General features: G+C 43.0%; 1 protein-coding gene and 1 pseudogene across 1 annotated transcript in view; both read left to right on the forward strand.

The window, feature by feature from the left end:
- Positions 1-22,570, forward strand: part of FMN2 (formin 2) — a 203,130-nt gene that overhangs the window by 35,242 nt on the left and 145,318 nt on the right. The window contains exons 4-6 of the mRNA XM_066623047.1: positions 3,078-3,244; positions 14,741-14,888; positions 19,708-19,769. Of these exons, the coding sequence (XP_066479144.1) occupies positions 3,078-3,244; positions 14,741-14,888; positions 19,708-19,769 (377 nt within the window). The remainder of the gene's footprint in view (positions 1-3,077; positions 3,245-14,740; positions 14,889-19,707; positions 19,770-22,570) is intronic.
- Positions 10,106-10,225, forward strand: LOC136637958 (5S ribosomal RNA; annotated as a pseudogene).

Raw genomic sequence — 22,570 nt, forward strand, 5'->3', positions numbered from 1 at the left:
TTATTATTATTATTATTATTATTACACAAACAAAGTTAAGGCAGCAAATGCTAGAGGCACAAAACATCTATGAAACACATCAGTCCAAAATAATAAAGCTAACTTTCTATCTTTTACTTAATACCTTCTCTCACCTGGGTTAGTCACCCACTGAAGATCACTTAGCTCCAGGTCTACCTATGAGGCAAGGTGCCCATGTTGGACAATGGTGCTCACCATGAGTAGCAGGTCATGCCGCACCCAAGACTCTCTGTCCAAGAGAGAACACACCACACCCCTTGGGGTCCATTAATATACCTTTATGCTAATGCTTACTGAGGTGACTGAATAATTATTATACTAACCAGTCAGGCACCTTGATGACTAGAATCTTCTCTAAGAAGGTCTGTTGCTACTGCTCCTAATTCTTACCCCTCCCATCTGGAGATCCGTAGCAGTACTCAATCACTTCTGATAAGGATACTTCTGTCGCAGAGGTACCTTGCATGCTAATTGGCTGTTACCCTGTGTAATGTCCATGGCGGGCAGAGACCCCGCCCCTTGGGGTGTGACTGAGCGCAGGGGCTTACCCTGTCAATGAGAGTTGGTCGTCGGCGGAAAAAAGGACAGGAGGCAGACATAGCTGTTTTGCAGACGGTTTACTTGCATCAACCTCTTGACATTCATGGGGCCTGTTACGGCACAGGCCCCTTTGTCTTACACAGACTTGTGCCATCAGCACATGATAGGCCCGTTCCCCGTTCCTCCCTGACCCCTTGCGGTTTCGGGCTGAGCTCTTTGGCTGGTGTCTGTAGGCCAGAGGTATGGGTTCCTGATGGCCACCATGCTGCTGTCTGGGGTCAGCTTAGCTGTCCTCAGGGGGACCCCTGGTACCTCAGAGCTTGCCCCCCCATCAGCTAGCCTCCAGTTGAGGTAATTGGCTCCAAGTCCTGGGGTCTGTAACTTCGCCTCTCCTGATGTCACCCCCGGGGCCCAGGTGGGTCTAGGATCAGGCAGTTCCCAACCCCTCTCTGCAGGGCTGAGGTAAGCAAAGTTCCCTTTGGGGCCTGGAACATCTGCATAAGGCCAGGGTTGCTACCCACTCTGGCCTTCCCCTCGACTCTGCTCCCACCTGGAGAGGAGCAACCTCTCCCTAGCCTGCCCAACCTCCTTATGAGGCCAGTCTCTGGCTGGGCCAGCCCCACCCCTTCTGGCCATGTGGCTGCTTGCTGCTCCCAGGAGGCACTAGGCCCTATTCCCAGGGAGGTGTCCTGCCTGGGACCCCAGTCCTGATGGTGCTTAGACCTTACTCCGGATGAGGCCCCTACTCTTGAGGAGTTCCTGGCCACCTGGGCTGGACCCAGGTTGCACCCTGTTATCTGCCCTTTCTGGCCATCAAAGGGGAGACAACACATTCCTTTTCTCTCAGCTGATTGCTCTCTTTCCCACAGCTGTGAAAACTGTTAGCAACTCTTAGTTTGGTTCAGGCTTCAGGTACAAACTTAGGCCTAAATGGTACATGTTCATGACATCGAGAAAAAGGGAAGTGACGTTTTTATGTACTTATAAGGCATTATGAAGGCCAGGGAAGAAAGTCCCGCCTCAGAATATTTTATAAGCACATAAAAACATTACTTCCAGTTTCCTTGAGAAACTAGACGTTCCCCCCCCCCTTTTTTTTCCACAAAAGGGCCTCTCTGGCCCTCAGATCATCCTGCAATCCAATCCGAGCTCAGTTTTGGTCAGGTTCAGAAGGTTTGGGGTGCCCAAATCTGCTGATTTGAACATTCATGGGTTTTTGTATCTGCAGGGGTTCTGGGAACACAAACTGGAAGTGGTTTCTGATCACAATTTTTGCATTTTTAGAGGCTTGGGGAGCCCTGTGCAGGCCCCCCCGAACCAGCACTTCTGTAAGTGCCAGCACTTAAGTGCACTTCTGTAAGTAAACCCCCCTTTCCATCCCCAGCATTGCATCGCTGCCATCCCTCCGCCCTTACTATGGTTCCAAAGTCTGAGTAGGACTTTGAGAAACACTGATATAGAGGCTTGTGGGAGTTTGTGTAGGGTTGCCCCCATAATGAAACTGCTGTGTGGTTATAAATTCTTTAACAATTAAATAAATGTTATGTGTGACTGAAAGCCAGTGTTGTAAGGCAGCTGTTGAAATTTTTCAGCAAAAAAACATTGCCCAAAAAAATCAGGGCCATTTTGACTTTTCAGTGATATCACCAATCATTAAAAAAATTAATTTTAATCCAGTACTTTTTCTAGGTACAATTTTGTGGAAAGGCTATAACTTACCTTATCTTATTGTATTCTTTTCATACAACTGATTGCAATAGAAATAAAGTGCTATTCAATTTTCAGAGTTTTAGAATGGAAAATAAAGTTTTATTTATTAAGTAAAAAATTTATTTCCTGCACATGCACATCAGGGAGGTGCTTTTAATATATGAGGAGCTGAGAACAGCATGATTTAGCAGCATCTTAATGAAGAATATGGGCCACTATAGTCTTATTTCCCTTAGCATGCACTCTGGTGGCAAGCAAATTATGGGGAGCCATAATTTTCTTCTGAAGGAGCCAAGCAGAATCCTCAGTTCCTGTCCATGCTTGCCAGTGTTCTCCATTGTGTGCAAGCAATGTGAAGCCCCTTCCCAGGCAGTCTGAACAGTGTAATCAGTGTTCCCTCTAACTTTCCTATGGAGTATGTAGAACCCTATTGCATGGTGGCAACTGGGCAGTGCTTGGCAATGATGTCATTGTCATTGCCAAGCTCTGGCACACCAAGAGGGAATGTGCTCGGGGCTTCAATTAGAAGTGCTTGGCAGCATGGCTTATAGGAAAGGCTGCCCATAATAGAAAACTAAGAGCCATGTTTACACTAGAGGCCCTCAAAATCTGGAGCGTGTGCGTTTAATGTGAGTACATTTTGCAACAAAACCAATATTTTTGTTTCTGCTTCTTTGTATAAGTCTCTTGAATGGCTATTGTGTCCAAACACTTTGCCTATAGCATTAATTTAAATGGCTCAGCTCATAACTTTGTGTGCTTCCTAGTTGTGTGCCTCTGATTAATTCATTAACTAATTCTTGCAGGTCGAACTTTGCTGGAAAAATTGTCCAGCCAGCAGGAGAATGCACCACAAGAAGAAGCAGAGAAGCTCTGTTCTTGGATCATTGCGATGGGTCTTCTGCTCCCCTTCAGTGATTGCTTCAGAGAGCCATGTAGTCAGAGTGCACAACAAAGTGCACCAACTTTTGATGTAAGACACAGTTGAATTGTTGTTTGTTGGCAGGATTTATGAGAAATTTAGAGAGCTAGTTCACACATTCATGTTTGTTGATTGATGACTTTCACAATCAACAACCACAATCTGACTATTAAGTCAGATAGAGGTTGAAAGAGGTTTCAGACCTCATTGATAAATTAAAGATCAATAAGTCACCAGGCCCTGATGGCATCCACCCAAGAGTTATTAAGGAATTGAAGAATGAAGTTGCTGATCTCTTCACTAAAATATGCAACTTGTTCCTCAAAACGGCCACAGTGCCAGAGGATTGGAGGATAGCAAATGTCACGCTGATCTTTAAAAAGGGAAAGAAGGGGGACCCAGTAAACTATAGGCCGGTCAGCCTATAAACTTATGGTCAGCCTAACATCTATACCAGGTAAGATGGTGGAATGCCTCATCAAAGTTAGAATCTCAAAACAAGACGAACAAGCCTTGCTGAGGGAGAATCAGCATGGCTTCTGTAAGGGTAAGTCTTGCCTCACAAAACTTTTAGAATTATTTGAAAAGATCAACAGGCATGTGGATGCGGGAGAACCCATGGACATTATATATCTGGACTTTCAGAAGGCGTTGGACACGGTCCCTCACCAAAGGCTACTGAAAAAAACTCCACAGTCAGGGAATTAGAGGGCAGGTCCTCTCCTGGATTGAGACCTGGTTGAAGACCAGGAAACAGAGAGTGGGTGTCACTGGGCAATTTTCACAATGGAGAGAGGTGAAAAGCGGTGTGCCCCAAGGATCTGTCCTGGGACCGGTGCTCTTCAACCTCTTCATAAATGACCTGGAGGCAGGGTTGAGCAGTGAGGTGGCTAAGTTTGCAGATGACACCAAACTTTTCTGGGTGGTGAAGACCAGAAGCTATTGTGAGGAGCTCCAGAAGGATCTCTCCAAACTGGCAGAATGGGCAGCAAAATGGCATTTGCGTTTCAGTGTAAGTAAGTGTAAAGTCATGCACATTGGGGCAAAAAATCAAAACTTCACATATAGGCTAATGGGTTCTGAGTTGTCTGTGACAGATCCTGGGGTGGTGGTGGAGAAGTCGATGAACGTGTCGACCCAATGTGCTGCAGTAGTGAAGAAGGCCAGTTCTATGCTTGGGGTCATTAGAAAGGTATTGAGAACAAAACAGCTAATATAATGCCGTTGTACAAATCTATGGTAAGGCCACACCTGGAGTATTGTGTCCAGTTCTGGTCGCTGTATCTCAAAAGGATATAGTGGAAATTGAAAAGGTGCAAAAGAGGGCAACTAAGATGATTGCTGGGCTGGGCACCTTCCTTAGAGGAAAGGCTACGGCGTTTGGGCCTTTTCAGCCTAGAAAAGAGGTGCCTGAGGAGGGACATGATTGAGACATACAAAATTATGCACGGGAAGGATAAGAACATAAGAATAGCCCCACTGGATCAGGTCATAAGCCCATCTAGTTCAGCTTCCTGTATCTCACAGCGACCCCACCAAATGCCCCAGGGAGCACACCAGATAACAAGAGACCTGCATCCTGGTGCCTTTCCTTGTATCTGACATAGCCCATTTCTAAAATCAGGAGGTTGCACATACGCATCATGGCTTGTAACCCGTAATGGATTTTTCCTCCAGAAACTTGTCTGATCCCCTTTTAACAGCATCTAGGCCAGAAGCTATCACCACATCCTGTGGGAAGGAGTTCCACAGACCAACCACACGCAGAGTGAAGAAATATTTTCTTTTGTCTGTCCTAACTCTCAATTTTAGCGGATGTCCCCTGGTTCTGTTGTTATGTGAGAGTGTAAAGAGCATCTCTCTATCCACTTTATCCTTCCCTTGCATAATTTTGAATGTCTCAAGCATGTCTCCCCTCAGGCGCCTTTTTTCTAGGCTGAAGAGCCCCAGACGCTGTAGCCTTTCCAGGAAGGTACCCCAGCCCTGTAATTATTTTAGTTGCTCTCTTTCACACCTTTTCCACTTCCACTATGTCCTTTTTGAGACGTGGTGTCCAGAACTGGACACAATACTCCAGATGTGGCCTTACCATAGATTTGTACAATGGCATTATAATATTAGCCGTTTTGTTTTCTATACCTTTCCTAATGATCCCAAGCATAGAGTTGGCCTTCTTCACTGTCGCTGCGCATTGGGTCAACACTTTCATCGAGTTGTCCGCCACCACCCCAAGATCTCTCTCCTGATCTGTCACAGACAGCTCAGAACCCATTAGCCTATATGTGAAGTTTTGATTTTTTTTGCCTTTACACTTTACACTTACTTACATTGAAACACACCTGCCATTTTGCTGCCCATTCTGCCAGTTTGGAGAGATCCTTCTGGAGCTCCTCACAATTGCTTCTGGTCTTCACCACCCAGAAAAGCTTGGTGTCATCTGCAAACTTAGCCACCTTTCTGCTCAACCCTGTCTCCAGACAGGGTTTATGGATTTATGAAGAGGTTGAAGAGCACCGGTCCCAGGACAGATCCTTGGGGCACACCGCTTTTCACCTCTCTCCATTGTGAAAATTGCCCAGTGACACCCACTCTCTGTTTCCTGGTCTTCAACTAGTTCCCGATCCATGAGAGGATCTGCCCTCTAATTCCCTGACTGTGGAGTTTTTTCAGTAGCCTTTGGTGAGGGATTGTGTTGAACGCCTTCAGAAAGTCCAGATATATAATGTCCACAGGTTCTCCCGTATCCATATGCCTGTTGAGCTTTTCGCCATTCACCTTTTCAGCATCTTACCTGGAACAGATGTTAGGCTGACCGGCCTAGAGTTTCCTGGGTCCCCTCTCCTTCCCTTTTTAAAGATCGGGTTGACAATTGCTATCCTCCAATCCTCTGGCGCAGTGGCCATTTTAAGGGACAAGTTGCATATTTTAGTCAAGAGATCAGCAACTTCATTCTTCAATTCCTTAATAACTCTTGGGTGAATGCCATCGGGGCCTTGTGACTTATTGATCTTTAATTTGTCAATTAGGTCTGAAACATCTTCTCTCTTAACCTCTCTCTGACTTAGTTCCTTAGTCAGGAGGGGCTGTTCAGGCAGCAGTATCTGCCCAAGGTCTTCTGCCATGAAGACAGATGCAAAGAACTCATTTAATTTCTCTGCCATCTCCAAGTCTCCTTTTATCTCCCCTTTCCCTCCCTCACCATCGAGGGGGACAACTGCTTCTCTGGCGGGTTTCCTGCTTCTAACGTATTTGAAGTAGCTTTTATTATTCCCCTTAATGTTGCTGGCCATGAGTTCCTCATAGTCTCTCTTGACCTCCCATATCACCTTCTTACATTTCTTTTGCTACAGTTTATGTTCTTTTTTATTCTCCTCATTAGGGCAAGACTTCCATTTATGGAAGGAAGCTTCCTTACCCTTTACGGCCTCTCTAACTTGGCTCGTTAGCCATGCGGGCACCCTCGACTTAGTCGAGCCCTTCTTCCTTTGCGGTATACACTTCTGCTGGGCCTCTATTACTGTTGTTTTAAGCAGCTTCCATGCACTCTGGAGAGACTGGACTCTTTTTACCTTCCCTTTCAACCTCCTTCTAACCAGCCTCCTCATTTGAGGGAAGTCCGCTCGTCAGAAGTCAAGGGTTTTTGTGACAGATTTGCCTGGTATTCTTCCCCCGACGTGCATGTCAAAACGGATCGCAGCATGATTACTGTTCCCAAGGGCTCAGTAACATTTGCATCTCTAACCAAGTCCTGAGTACAGCGCAGTATTAAATCCAGAGTCACCTGTCCTCTGGTGGGCTCCATGACTCCATGGGCACAGTCATTTAGCATGTCAAGAAATCTCTTTTTTGTGACCAGCACACAAACTGACCCAGTCATTGTGAGGATATTGTTATCGGTTATTATCAGTTGCTCTGGGGTGAGATGAACAGTCTGTGGTTCTCACGTCTAGTCCTTTGAAAATGCCCACCATAGTTGTGGGCAAAATGTTAGGAAATGAAAATCTTCATTTTTGGCCAAAAAGCACGAACACTTTTTTACTGCAACACTATGTGCAAGTTGCACTCATTCCCCTTTCCCATACTATCTCTTTCTCTCTGAAAAATACCCATGCCTTTGAACAAGGGGGTTTGTGCAGGAGAGACAAATAAAAGAGACAGCAGTTTGTGCAGACAACGGTTTGTGCAGAAGAGAAAGACAAAAGAGAAGGAGATGCTCAAGGGCAGAAATTAGTTAATGATGTGCAAGGGAATTGCTGGGCCCAGGACTACATTTCTCAGCAGGCCCTGCTATGATCTCGAAAAGGGGAGGGAGGCAATGCTGGAGAGCTTTGAAAAGGGGGAGAATAGGAAGGCCTGAGATCGAGAGAGAGAGACATTCTGGGTCAGCCTGCCACCCCCGTCCACCCCAGAAGTAATTATGGTCATGTAATGACATCATTGCAATTATTTCTGGGTCACTCGGAGTGATGCCGTTCACTTCGGAAGAAGTGGGTGGCATCTTTCTGAGTGTCCGAGCGACTGCACCAAGACTGGCTGTCGCTCAGACTCTTGGAGTGATGCCTCCTGCTTTGGAGGAACTGGGCAGCATCGCTCTCAGCGACCGCATTGAGACTGGCTGCGGCCACCGCAACCAATCTTGGCATGGTTGTGTGCCTTTCTCTGAGTGATGCCACTTCATGAGCAAACAGCTATTGAGTGTGCATATGATTCTGGGTGGAAAAACAGGTAATGGAGAAAGTGAACCTCCCCTTTCCCATGCATTTCCAGTCGTGATCACATTTGCCCTCCCCAAAACTGCAAACAAGAATTGCTCTCAACTGGAACTGTTTCTCTGTATTGTGTTTGCATGCATGTCTGGTTTGGCCCTCAGTCCAACCTTTGGACCTTTTGAGTTATAATATCATTCTGCACAGCATTTTATTCTAGTAGTTTGCTTTGGTTCAGGAACATTTCATGTGATCTCCAGGGTATTACATATATACTGGATATTGAAAGAATGTATAACATTTTTCAGGTCTTGATTAGAATTACATTGAATGGGATTACATTACATTGACGCCACAATCAAATTTGCTACTTTTAATTTTTAGGATTAGGCTACTTATTTTATTGCCTTTTATTTCAGTATAAATGATAAGCTAGGGCAGCCATTTTCAAACCACTGTGCCGTAGCACACTGGTGTGCCGCAGATGGTCCCCAGGTGTGCCACGGAAGTTTGGTGGAGGGTCATTTATTAATAGGACCATTGGGGGATATGAGCCCCACACCAACAGCATGGTGTGTCTTGTCAGTTGTCAAAAACTGATAGTGTGCCTTGACAATTTGAGTACCTTGTCAATGTGCCATGAAATGAAAAGGGTTGAAAATCACTGAGCTAGGGAAATACAGGTGCATAATAATGAGGATGAAATTATGGGTGATAGCGGCAGGGATATCTAGTTCAAGGTGTTCAACCATAAATCTGGTATACTGGTGTTAGGCCTGGTGTCAGAAGTTGGGACTGTTAGGCCCCAAAGAGTTGCTAGACCTCAGTAGGTCCAAAGAATTGGTAGTCCTCAATAGAGGGAATAAAATGAAATTTCTCTTGCAGGTAAGTGACTCAAGGTCCCACATGGCTGAGAAAGTGAGAGTAAAACAACAGGGCACATCTTAAAATGTGCACATCCCAAGCAAAGTTACAAAACTGCTTAGCCCAGTGGTTCTCAAACTTTTAGCACCAGGACCCACTTTTTAGAATGAGAATCTGTAAGGGCCCATCAGAAGTGATGTCATGACTGGAAGTAGCGTCATCAGTCAGGACAATTTCTAACAATCGTAGGCTGCAATCCTACCCGTACTTACCCAGGAGTAAGTCCCACTAACTATCATTGTTAAAAGAATATACATAGTAGCCTGTTAAAAGTACAGGCTGCAACATTTCCCTAAATGCAGTTGCATACCATCAAGTCTAATATATTAAAAATAAAATATTGAAATGAATAGGGACCCACCTGACATTGGCTCGTTCCCGACCCATTGTTTGAGAAAAAGTGGCTTAGCCAATAAGACAATTGGGAAGAAGGTTCACATACCTCCTACATGACCAGCTCATGCAGAAAGCATGATAGAAAAGTGCTAAGTGCTGCTTTAAGTAAAGGGGAAAACAGTATAAAATGTCTGATGCCCCTGCTGTTGGGGCTCCTGTCTGATTGAGACTTTTGTCTCTGGGGAGTCATACGAGGCCTCAATAAACTTGTGCTTTTGCTTTCCACCTCAGTGTTTGTCATTGGCTCTCAACCACTGTGTGTGGCCGGATCTTGGCTTACCTTAACAAGCAACACTAGTACTACTGTGCTGGATCAGCTGTATGCTGCATATTTAACTGAAGTCACTGGCTTTGCATCTAAGAATTTTGAATATAATGTAGGTCTCTTAGATAATGCAATTGGGATTTCTGAGCAAAAAGCAGTTGTTCAAGTACTAGATATCTAATAGATAACGTGTGAATGGTGGCAAGTGATAGAAGTCCCTGCCCCATTGCATGTGTCATTCTTTGTGTGACAGTATAGGGTTTTTTTTTGTCAATCAGGACAATCATGACATTAGACAATTTTGACAATCAGGACAATCATGAAATTAGAACACCAGAATTCTGTTCCTAAAGATTCTTAATAGTTTATGTTAAAAGCATGCCTTTACACCTGCAGTTTGCTTATTAACTTTGTTTTTTTCCTGACTGCAGCGTGTTGTCAAATACATACAAGGGTAAGTGCTTGTAGTACTTCAACTCCTGCTGTATCTCGCCATGCTCCCTCTGTTTGTTAACTCAGACTTGGAAATATTCTTAGTGTTTCACGTAACTTTTCTCCAGCTCTGCAAGTTCCCCAGTCATTTAGGCTTTGGCAGTGTTTTTTTCCTATAGAGGTTATTATGGAAATGATCACTGTTACCCTGCACATGCTTGATCTCATCTGATCTTGGAAGCTAAGCAGGGTCAGACCTGGTTAGTACTTGGATGGGAGACCGCCTGGGAATACCAGGTGCTGTAGGCTTATACCATAGTCTTTTGAGACTGAAGGTTGCCAACCAACCAGCTAAGCTGTTAGAAATTTTTAACATGAAGGAGGTAACGGGGGGGGGGGGGGGAAAGCTCCACAATGTGTTTATAGGAATAAAATGAAAATAATATTTTTCTCTTATGAAGTACCTTGTAGTTTCTCTTTAGATTTGCCTGTGTGTAATTTTTCTGTTTCTTTCTCCCCCCCCCCTTCTGTTATACTAACACTGCTGCTGACTAAGGCTCCTTGTAACATCCTTGTAACCAGTTTGGGCAGGCCTGCATGAATTGATTTCTGTTCTATTTCTATCACATGTGCATCTGTTAACTATTTCAGGGCAGTTGTCTTTGTTTGGGGCTCTTCCTAAGACTCGGGAATGTATGTTTGTAGCTTTGTGGAAAAGGCACTTGCATTGCTTTAAGTTTGTAATGGCTGTGCTGTTAACTCTGATGTAGGGCTTCCAATAGCTACTTATTTATTCATAAGATGAGTCTGTCAGTAAAGAAACAAACAAGATAATGGCACACCCTGAATTCGGCTTGGAGATCACATACATTTGGTCCAAGCAGTAAGTAGCATGTGGACTTACTTTTAACAGTGCGGCAGATGAATGCTTGCTTAGAGAAAGGTAGGAAACAACTGTTTTGTAACCTGGCTTAGAGGGAAATCTGACAAAAATTGCTCACATAAATACTACAGAACATAATGGGGGCGGGGGAGAGCGCCAGACATCCTGATTAAGTACTAGAAAGATATCTCTAGATTCCATGAGCAAGTAACTTGCCTCGCTCTTGTAGGATAGCTAGGCTGTTTAGAAGAAGCAGTCCAATTTGCTATGTAAGATAATTTATAAGCAAGATCCTGCTTTTGTCAAGAACTGTACATACCTGTCAAAGTACGTATCTTGCAAAGCTACCATGTTTCAGAAAGGGGGAAATCTTCATCTTCTATTCTGGGAAGTTCTGGCAAGAAGCAGATTCTAAACAGGAAAAAACTGGGTGCTGCAGATAATTTAGCAAAGAGCCTGTTCTCTGGGTCTCAAAAGATGCCTCAAGCCAAGGAGAAACTGTAAACCTGAGTGTAGCCAATCAAATTGTAAGCATTCAGTTTAGTACACTCTTCAGAACAAGCTGTTTTTTTCATCAGGGTCGTTGCAATGAATATTCAGGATTAAGAATTGATACCTTTATTTTTTTGATCTTAAGCAGCTGTGTGTTTCTTTTCTTTTTTAAAAAATTACATTTTGTGTGTGAGAGACAGAGAGATGTAAAATAAAAAACCTCTGACATTCCCAGAAGTGCCTAAATGCTGCTCTTTATTTAAAAGAGCAATAAGAATAGAGATGGGGGGAGGGGTTATTCTTCTAATAAAAACACATGAATGTTGTTATGAACAATAAGTGAATTTGTTGAAAACCAGAATAATTTATACAATCCTTCAATTCAAACTTAGCCAGGACCTTCCTTAAGTTTCATTTCCTTTTTCTTTACAAGACTGCAGTCTGAAACACACTTATCTGAGAGTAAATCTCATTGAAATTAAAGGGGATTAATTCTGAGTAGACATGAATTGGTTCATGATGTAATAGAAATGCTATATTGTATATTGCTATAATTAAAGGGTGTTAAATTGCTAAATTGCTTTGAACCCTGACCTTTGTTTTCCTTTATGACTCAGGATGCAACTAGCTCAGATGTTGACTTATATGGGTGAATAGTTTGCATAACACATCCCATAACATTCTTGTTAAAAATATTTTCTCACTTATGATTGATTAATGCAACCTATTTGTGCAGAATGTTATTAATTTCTCAGTGTACGTTTGAAAAAAATGGAACAAAGTTGTCTAAAACAACCTTATTCTATTAATTTTAATGTACCATTAGAGGTAAAATGCTGAGCAATCCAAATCCCATTATTCCTTAGAGTAACTCAGTGAAGCAAGTCATTGTCATTCCCATTATATACATGGGGGAACTGAGCCCAAAGTAGTGACTGGCAAAAGGCCATTCAATTAGTTCATGGATGAGTTGCAATATAGTCCAGGCCTCCGTGTTCTAGATGCAACAGTCTACTCTCAGTGGCCTTAAATTTTCTACTGTAAGCTGAGCATGGTTCATACTCACGTCATAATTTCCCTTCTGCCCCTGCTAAGCACAGTCATTCTTAAATAAATAAAAAAAATCATGCTTACATGAAGGGTTTTGTGTATCTTCTCGGACCATCACTAAAAATAAATTATGATAGTGATTGCCTCAGCTAATGTCAGTTGTTCATTATGCAGCATTAAATAAGAGAGTGTGTGGTCTGTGTTTCTCATCTTGCCTCTTTTTAATGTATATTGAAGCCTGATAATCGCACTAGAATAAGTGCTTCATGAATGTTAACAATCTTATCCTTAGGAACATTTATGTTTCCAGAAATGCTGATTCAGTGGTCTACCATTATGCAAGAGGACCCTTGTTTTTGAAGCAATACTTGTATTACAGTGATAGGCCTGTAAATTCAAGCATAATCAGGGTATAAAGGCACAAACCAATGCTGAAAGCTAAATATCTTCTGTTTACTCCCTCCTCTTTCATCTCTCTGCCTTATGATTTGTAAATTAATCCTGTTACAAGAAATTGCCAGATTTATTCTCTGCAATGTGCACAGGGAATTCCTTGTGATCATAATATGCTGGAGTTCAGAAAATACATTGCGAAGATTGAGCTGTCTCTTGCTCCTCCCTCCATTTGTTTCCCTTAAACAAAACTTCTGCATAAGGTTCCACAGGCAGAGGCTCCCCTGAGATATTTTGAAATGAGTGCCATTGCAGAAAGACCACGTGGCTAGACAGATAGGTTTGTGTATTCCAGTGGTTTTCAAACTGGGGTGTCGCGATGCCCCAGCCTGAGAGCCCTGGGCTCTTCTCCCTTAAGGGGCGGGGGGGGGAGGCAGAGACACAATGCCCAGCATCGTGCCTCTGATCTGGGCGCAGGGGCGCGCTGCCACTCACCGCTGCCTGCAGCAGCCTCCCTGGGGGTCAGGGGAACAGGACGCCAGCCTCAGCAGGGCTCCCCACGCAGCGCAGCGCCCTCCAGAAGTCGATCGTGACTACCAGTTTTGCAATCGAGAAACAGGAAGTGATTGTGGTCACCTTCTGGAGGGCTCTGTGTTGCATGGAGAGCCCTGTTGAGGCTGGTGCTGGGCTCCCCTGACACCTGGGAGGCTCCTGCAGGTGGTGCTGAGTGGCAGCACTCCCCTGTGCCCCCATCAGAGGCGCAATGCTGGGCATTGCATCTCTGCCTTCCCCCAGCCCTCTGCCTTCTGAGCAAAGACTTAGTTGCTCTCATACTCTCCCAGATAGTTTGATAACCACTGGCATATTCCATGTCTTCATTGACTGTATCCACCTAAGACAATAGGTCTTTAACTGGCCTACCATCTGAACCCACCTGACGAGATCAGAGCATAGGTAGGGATTTCCAGGTGGTCATAGGCCATTCAATCAGATGGAGCAATGACATAATCAAACCTAGGTTTTTAAAGGTTAAGTCCAAAGATGCTTGGTTTGTTTTAGCTTGGCACTATCACATAGAGCATCTTTGTATGGTTCTCACTCCCTTCCCTGGGTTCAGAAATGTGCAATGGACTCCTTAAACTGATACAGGAGTAAGTTCGGTTACGGAACAGTGGTATTTGGACTTTGTAGGGAATTGTTTTGCTTTCAAGTATGTCTTTGTGTGCTTGTATTTTTGCTATGATCCACACAAGAGGATGATCTCTTCCTGCCTGGCTTTGTCCCCATGGTGGCAATAGAATCTACCCATTTTGGCTCTGGCTTGGGGGCAGATCAGGGAGTGTTACCAGCTTCAGCACCCACCCACCCCCAATCACCATGTACATGCAAAAGGTGTTTTAATAAGTTTTGAGTTATTGCAGATTTTCCTACTCTTCCGCTGTGACTGTGATTGGCTCTCAGTATCTTTCTTTGACTCTTTTCAAAGCATTGATTTTTGTATTTAAAAGCATAATTTTGTACTTTCAAAATCTTATAGCTTCAACTACCATTTTTGACTACTTGTAACAAATTAGTCTTAATTTTAAACACCAAGAAACAACTCCTTTATTATCCAGCACATGCTTGTACTTAGCTTAGAAATCCCAGCTATTTCTGAGGTTGGACTTTTCTACTAAAATGCATTTTAGAATTGCTCTGAGCAGCCCCTTTACTTTCTGCTTCTCCAGAAGTTTTGTTCTCAAAAGTTTGTGCTGGTGCTATCTGCTCTTCTTTGTTCAGTGGGAAAATGCAGAGATGCGTCTTCCAATACTGCTAATTTAACAGATTCAGAAACAATAAATATTAGAATTTTTGTGTAATCCAATAGTTAGACATTTCATGAGCTAAAAGGCACAAAGGCACAGACTAATGTAGCACTCAGTTGTAAAATATGCATTGGAAGCAGTAGATTTGACTCTCACAATTCTAATGCTTATTTTTTATTTTTGTTCTGTGAATAACTACAGCAAGATCAGCTTTATACTTGGGCTGCAGTCAGCCAGCCCACACATTCATCAGATTACATTGAAGGAAGATTTCCAAGGAGAATTCCATCAGTGTGGCCACCACCAAAGCCTCCAGATGAAGAACAGAGAGTGAAACATGCAGAAAAAGGTAAGGTCTTGATACAAAAGTGAAATGTATTACTTAGGTTGATGTTATTGTACAATGAGCGCAATTGAAAATTTAGACAAGGAGCTTTTTAACTTACCTGTGGGACAGTGCTGGCCTCCTGGAGGCTCGCAGCACCCTCTGATCTCCTCGCAGCTTGTTTACAAAGCCCTTGTTTACAAATCTCCAATGAGAATGAAATTGGGCAAAAAAAGGTTTCTTAGGCTGCAAATCCTACCTACACTTACTTGGGAGTAAGCCCTAGTGACTATAATGGGACTGACTTGCATAGGATTGGACTCTTAATTATTTAGCCAACAACAATACTACTCACCAATAGATGACACTGAAGTGCTGTGGAATCTCATTCCTGCACTTTAATTCAGAGTGGCTGTCATGAGTTTTGAGTAGCTTATGATGATTAGGGAGACTTGTTAATACAGCTAAAGAAGACAACTCCGAAATCAACAAAAATACTAACAAATGCTAACATTTCCCCAAATGCAGTCGCATACCATGGTAGCCTCAAGTCTATTAAAAATAAAATATTGAAATGAATGGGAACCCACCTAAAAATTTAGAAAACTCCTAAAATCCAGTGAGCTCTTAACAATCTCATTAAGAACCAAGAGCGATAAAAAGCAGATAAAACCAGCAAAAGACAATTTTTTAAAGCACCATAAAACTAATTAGTATACCCCCAAATGGCCATATAAAAAAAAACTCGGCTAAAGCAGTGGTACTCAAACTTTTCCGGCCAGTGACTTCCTTGACTGTGGCTGTTGGCCATGACTCCCCATCATGTTCCTGAGGGTTGGAAGTTACATTATTAAACAGGAAGTGGCCAGAAATATTAACTATATTAATATTAATTATATTAATTATATCATTGATTAAATGCAGATCTTAAAAATATATTATTAATACACAGCAATATACATGCTTTATAAATGATCAGCTGCTGATCACTGCTGGAGGCAGGATGCTGGAGTAGGTGGATTTTGCCTGGTTCAGGAAGACTCATTTTTTTAAACTTTGTAAGCATGCCAATAGAATTGTTTTATCAAATGAACTTTGTGAACCACCAGTCTGACCAACATTACACACACACACCCCTGTGGACCCCAATCCAACTAGTCATTTCTCCCATTCTCCTTGGATAGGATTGAACCCTTTATTAATTTAATGAAATTAAATTTTTCCAGCAGCTGGTGGGGAAAACAAAAATAGACCTTGAAAATAGATCAGAGCTGATAAGGATTTGGTTAGGAAGATGATTTGTCTCCTATATTAGGAGATGCACAGCTCAGGCCTATGCATGTCTACTCAATAGTAAGTCCCATTAGAGTCAATGGGGCTTACTCCCAGGAAAGTGTGGATAGGATTGGGTTGGCAATCACTTCATCAATGGTTGCTAAGTATTCCCTTCAAACAGCAAGATTCATCACTTTAAAAATACAGCCTTTCCTCTTCAGTCAAACAACAAGATTAATAAATCACTTTAAAAACAGTCCCCTTTTTCTGCTCCTGGCCAAGTAAAGTGTGTGCTTCTCTCTCTCTCTCCCCCCCCCCCTTACCAACTGCATGGAAGCAACTTTAAGAGTCGTGTCAACTGGTAAAATAGGAAGTGTTTTATTTGGGGAGGGGGAGGAAAGCAGGAAGGTTTGGAGATCGAAAGGGGGGAGTGGAAGAGGGAGGGGGTTGAAAAGAGAGATTTCACTTTGATGAGAAGCGATCCCAGGCTGGGCACTAGGAACCAACCAGACAAGGATCAAGGAGGGTTTGTTTCTGACAGTCAGCAAGGACAAGGACTGCAAAATGAGCATGCTAGGCACTTGCCAGATTGGGGTTGGAGTCCAAGAGCTTTGGAAACAACATGTAGGGAACACAGAAGGTGGCAGCCTCGGAGTGGAGGGAGAAGAGGGCGGGGCAGCATCAGCCACTCTCACAGCTGAGCAACTCCCGTTTTTTGTACTTTAAAAAAAAGTGCAGAAGACGGGCAGAAGACGAGTTCGTATTCTGCCCAGGGATGTGACTGTATCGCTGCGAGAGGACATCCCGCGTCTCCCCTTTGAGTTCCTGGCACCTCCCTAAGGAGCCATGCCTCACAGTTTGAATAACACTGGGCTAGAGTAAAAAGACACATCTTTAGGCCCTGCTGGAAAGCCTCCAAGGCGTGAGCAGTCTGTAAACTGAGAGAGAGGAATTCCATAAAGTTGGTGCCACCATGGAGAGGGCCCTACTCCTTGCTGCCGCCCCTCCCACCTCTGTGGTGGTGGCAGTCGTAAAAGGGATTACTGGAAAGGACAAGCCAGATTGTATGGAAGAAGACAGTCTCAAATACCCTGGCCCCAAGCCATATAGAATTTTAGAGGTCAAAAACAGCATCTTGAATTGAGCCTGGAAACAAATGGGCAGCCAGTGCAGCCACTGGAGCAGCATCCTGACAGAGTCAAACCACCAACCTCCAGCAAGCACACAGGCCACTGCATTCTTCACTAATTGCAGTTCCTGAACCATCTTCAAGGGCAGCCTCACATAGAGCACATTAAAATAGCCTAGTTTTGATGTCACTGTGGCATGGATCACCATGGCCAGATCTGCATGATCCAAGTGTATGGGCCCAGTTGGCATACCAACTGAAGCTGGGCAAAGGCTCCCCTGGCCACAGCTGCCACCTGGGTCTCCAGGAGCAGCTGTAAATCCAGGTGAACCCCCAAGCTGCGGATCCGCAAATATTATCTTGTTGACAGTATCGAGGGTTAATGTATGTTAGCTTTTAAGGATACAGGTGGGTAGGCAGGTAGAGGGACAAAAGAGACTAATGCTTGGTATTATTGAAATACTTTTTGAAAAAAAACAACGATATCAGGAAAGTGCACTGGATTTCAGGACCTTGGCTAGATCCAGGTTCGTAGAAGTACCTTTTCTGGTGTGATGAGCCTTGGGGATCAAGACAGTAGTGTTGCTAGGGAGGTGCGGGGGGTGCAGCCCACACCGGGTAACACGCACTGAGGGGGTGACGCACATGAGGAGTAGCGCGGGGGGTCATGCGCAAAGATCTCGGTTTGTAGGAATAATACCATTATATTATACAGGTTCAGCCTATTTATACATGGATTTTTTATACACAGATTGGACTCAACACGAATGGCGCCACAAATGAGAAGGAATGTGCTGATCCCTGGAGAAGGGGAAAATGCACCCCTTTAAAATCAGTTTAAAAAACTTAACAATAGCCTCCTTAATGAGAGAGAAGGAGGGCAGCTGGCTGACAATCCATCAGTCCTTCTCTCTCCAGCGTACCCCTCCCTTCCCCCTGAGAACTTGAAAGAAAGATGATCACTTTGCATTGGTGAAGGGAGGGGCTGAGTGAAGCTTTTTAAGCTCTTGGAGGAGGACTGGTTGATGAATTGTCTTCTTAATGACTCTTATCTTAGAGTCAAAAGGTCAGCAATGCTGTTTTTAAATCACTGGAGCAAAGAAACATTGTTTTTTAAATTGATTTGCTATAATGCGTTTTTTGCCATCCACGTGAGTACTTGGAACAGAACCCACATGAATAATTATCTCCACCTGTATACCACTTGATGCACAATTTACAGAAGAATGCAATTTAAAAAACTGAGTTAAATATCTCACTTCTATCAAGAGTTATGGCCAAAAAACAAGAAAACAAAATGCAACTGTCTTATGTGACACACACACACACACACACACACACACACACACACACACACACACACACACAGGTGATCCCTGCACAGTGTGCTACCTGTGTTTATGTGTAAGACGTGTGCACAGTGACTGTGAGATCTGTGCTTGGAGGGCAGGATCTGCTGCCAAAATTGCAGTCCATCCCCTACATATTCGTTCTAAATATTTCTAGAATATTTGTAAAGATTATTGTTCTAGCTGCTCAGTTTCATCGCTTTCTACTTTGAGGTCAGCATAGAGTAGAACTCACAATTTAAGCTTAATAAACACAAGGAAATGGGGAGGCGAGGTTACATGCTAACATTAGGGATGTCTAACTCTGACATTGTGCAGTCACTGCTGTTTCTCCATGGTAAATGTTTCTAAGAATGCTCTCCCATGTGGTGAAAGAGTGGTACAACAACAAAGCTCAGGTGCCTGGCTTCAGTGAAAAACAGATGTGGAGTGGATAAGTGCTGCAGCACACTGGATAAGTGTTACCCAGTATTACATTAAGGTGGTAATCCAGTGAAGCGGAATATACACATAGGGGGAGGGGAGGAATGCTGTGTATAGTTGAGAGTTTTTGAAGTTTTCACAGCTGCCACATTTTCTGTTTATATGTACAACTTGCAGACTGAGCAGCTGCAGGTAAAAGCTGCAAAGAAATGTTTGAAAGCACCTGCAGAACACCTTTATGTGTGAAAATATCACATACGTTATCTTTTTTGGATGCTGATACCAGCCATGCTTTTAAAGAAATGTATAGCATGTGCACACAGGAGAAGTCTACTGTGTGTGCAGGGATCAAGTGCAGTGGCCTGTGGCACAACACAGTGGAATGGTGCATAAAGAAGAAAGGGCTGTGGGTAAAGATGCACCAATATATAACTTTTATTTTGGGGATAAACAGGGAGGTGGAATAAAAAATGGAGTGCAGTATGCGTTCAACCACTTGCATAATTAGGCTTAAACGTGAATGTTTTCTAGATAAAAGAAAAACATCAAGGGAAAGAAATTTTTAAATAGCTCAAATCCAGGGCGGGGAAGGAAGAGGGGGCAATAGGACTAGGGAAATCAAGAGGATTACCCCCTAACTCTGAAAATGTTTTTATTTTCAATCCAGAATGTGATGCTGGTGTTGGGGCAACAGAGTCAGATGATGCAGAGGATGTTGTGCAGGTACAGGTAAGTTTTGTTTAACTGGAGAATGCTTACTATTACTATTTTAAAATGAGTAGACTTGACCCATGGGCAGTATTTCAGTTCTGCTTCATGGGGGAAAAAACAATGAATTGCACATACTACATAATTTTTTTTAATAATAGGAACACAGGGATCTGCCTTCCACTGAGCCAGATTATTCTTCCATCTATCTCAATCTTGTCAACATCGACCGATGGTGGCTCTCCAAGGTTTCAAACGGGGTTCTTTCCCAGCTCTTCCTGGAGTTCCCAGGAATTGAACCTGGGATCTTCTGCACACTAAGCATGTGATCTTCCATGGAAAAATACAGTATTTTGTTATCTGCTGATTTTGGCTATCTGTTTTGTGAACTTCCCCCAAATCATACTGTAATCTTTAGCATGCCAAAGACAGTCATTTGGCTTATTTATCTTGTCACTAAGGGCCAGATTGCTCATGTAAGTACATAATTAATTTCTTAACAGTTGATGATTGTCAGCTGAGTTTGTGACCAACTCCACTGGAAGGTTTTGTGTGCAAGAAGATGAGAAGTGATACGAAAAAGTGGTGTTATCAGGGAAGGTTGTTCAGCTGTGCATGTTTTCTACTTTCACATTTGTTGGCTGAATGGTTGGAAGTAAATTTTTTTCCTGTTTAACTTGTAGCTTTGTTTTCTTACTACCTTTGTCTACCTTTAAAAAAAAAATGCTTAAATCAAGCACAAATTAGATGTGATCCAAAGTGTAAATGCTCTGTTGCTTTTGTTTCGTGTGCTTTGGGTGGGATGGAGGAATCAGGTCTGGCAGGGAATATATGCTTAAAGGGTTCATGATGGTCCATCTGAGTGGATGGTTTACAATCATCTGGGCATCCCTATCTGCCCTTTGTCCTGGTTAGGTGGGCTTGGGTGCCCAATTGACTGGCACATGCCAGTTCCAGCAGGTGAGCTGGTTTTTCTCAGGGAAGCCAGATGAGAAGTTGACAGATCCACAAAACAATCTGTGTACTTCTCGCTATGTCCTTTCTGTCATCGTGTTGATTTCTAAGGGTTTCAGAGAAGCATCCCAGGACAATGACTACCACAGCAGGAGATCTCAGTAACCTTTTTAGGATGCTGAGGAATCTCAAAAGTCTCTTTAAAAAAAACTAAAAGAGTCAAAAATAGAGGAAAATAATGAAGGGGGAAAATTGAAAAATCATAGATTTTCACTACATGTTACAATGAGGAATGCAGACTGAGACTGTGGCTTGGACAGGTCATGTGCAGACAGCAACTTTGGACTGTGAAACAGGAAGGGAAAGAGTAAGTGCAATTGAGTAATGTCTTCTCCTCTGTTGGATGTTTGAAGCTGACACAGTGCATCACTCTCCTTGCAGGAGAAGATGCATGAGCTCACCCTGAAGAAAGTAACAGGAGAAGAAATGACACTCACTTGTGCTTACCGTACCCTGTTTATTTTGAATGTCTGAAGCTGAGCTGAGACCACAATAACACACTTGGAGAGTGGGCTGAAGGTCAGTTCACTAGACTACACTGATCCCCTAGTACACAAAGCATTTTATATTTTATTTTGTTTGTTTTCATTATAACTATATGCTTCAGTTTACACTTTGAAGTGATTCTAGTTTGTATATTGATTTTTAAAGGGTTGCGCTATTACAATCAGCCATCTGGTAGCGGGGCTACTTGCCTTACCCAGGGGAAGGGGATGAAAGTCCCCTTCTCCTGAGGAGGCAGCGGCGGCTGCCTAGGGTGTGCTGGATGCAGCAGCAGCCATTTTCAGCGCCACTACAACCCCTCGTGCCTGGTAGCTCAGGATTGGGCTGTGAGTTCTTAAATATCTTTTCTGTCAAAATTCTGTATTTCCATTACAAACAAAACCCTTCTCATCACTTAAATGTTTCTCTTGCCTTACTGTTTCCAAATGTGAATCTGACCACTGATTGTTCCAACTCAAATTACAGGCCCTGTTGGAACACAGCACAAATTCTGTGAATTTGGCAGTTTTTAGTTACCAAAGTGAGATTTATCCTGTAAGATATATGGTAGTGTTTTCTGATAATATGAAAAAAAGTTGACTTCAGAAATCTGTGGTTGGAACAATCTAAAAAGAATGTTGCTATATCACTATTTTTAGATTACAAGCTTGCAGGCAGGTCCTGTGTTATTTTTAATTTTCAAATAGCAGCTAGTAATTTTAGATATGCTTAAATAAAAATAATTTTATTTTGTCAGGGACATTGTGGCACAGAAACATCCCATTATATTAATAGAATGTGTGTGAAACTAACTATATGGGAAACTAACTATATGGGATATCAAAAATATTTTGATGCTTAAATATTTGAAGAGCTCTTAAAATCATTATTTTAGTGTATTTCACTGATTGTTATGAACATAGAGTTCAGCTCTGAATGGCTCCACTTCCCCAGAAGTATTACAAACTCTTTCTTTAAAAAAAATAATAATAATGTTGCAGTTTGGGGGAACACTACATATTTTTTAAAAAATACTGTTACCATAAAAATAATGGGATACATCCCACCCAGAATCTGTGCAAATGGAATGGCATATCTACCCATGCAAGAGGAGGAGGGGTAGGAACTCCATCAACTTCCTTCTCTGTTACCAGCCTCCTGTAATACAGTACCCCATGCTATTATTGAGTGTCCTCAGAATCAGCTTTATGGGGGAAGGTTATGGGAGCTGCAGGATGGAAAACCGGATTCCACAAGCAGCATACAGCTAGTGATTTTCTGGAACCAAACCAGTGGTTCTGATTTAGTTAGCACCAAGTTCCTTT

The sequence above is a fragment of the Tiliqua scincoides genome, chromosome 1 (genome assembly GCF_035046505.1).
Source record: "Tiliqua scincoides isolate rTilSci1 chromosome 1, rTilSci1.hap2, whole genome shotgun sequence".
Classification (NCBI taxonomy): Eukaryota; Metazoa; Chordata; class Lepidosauria; order Squamata; family Scincidae; genus Tiliqua; species Tiliqua scincoides.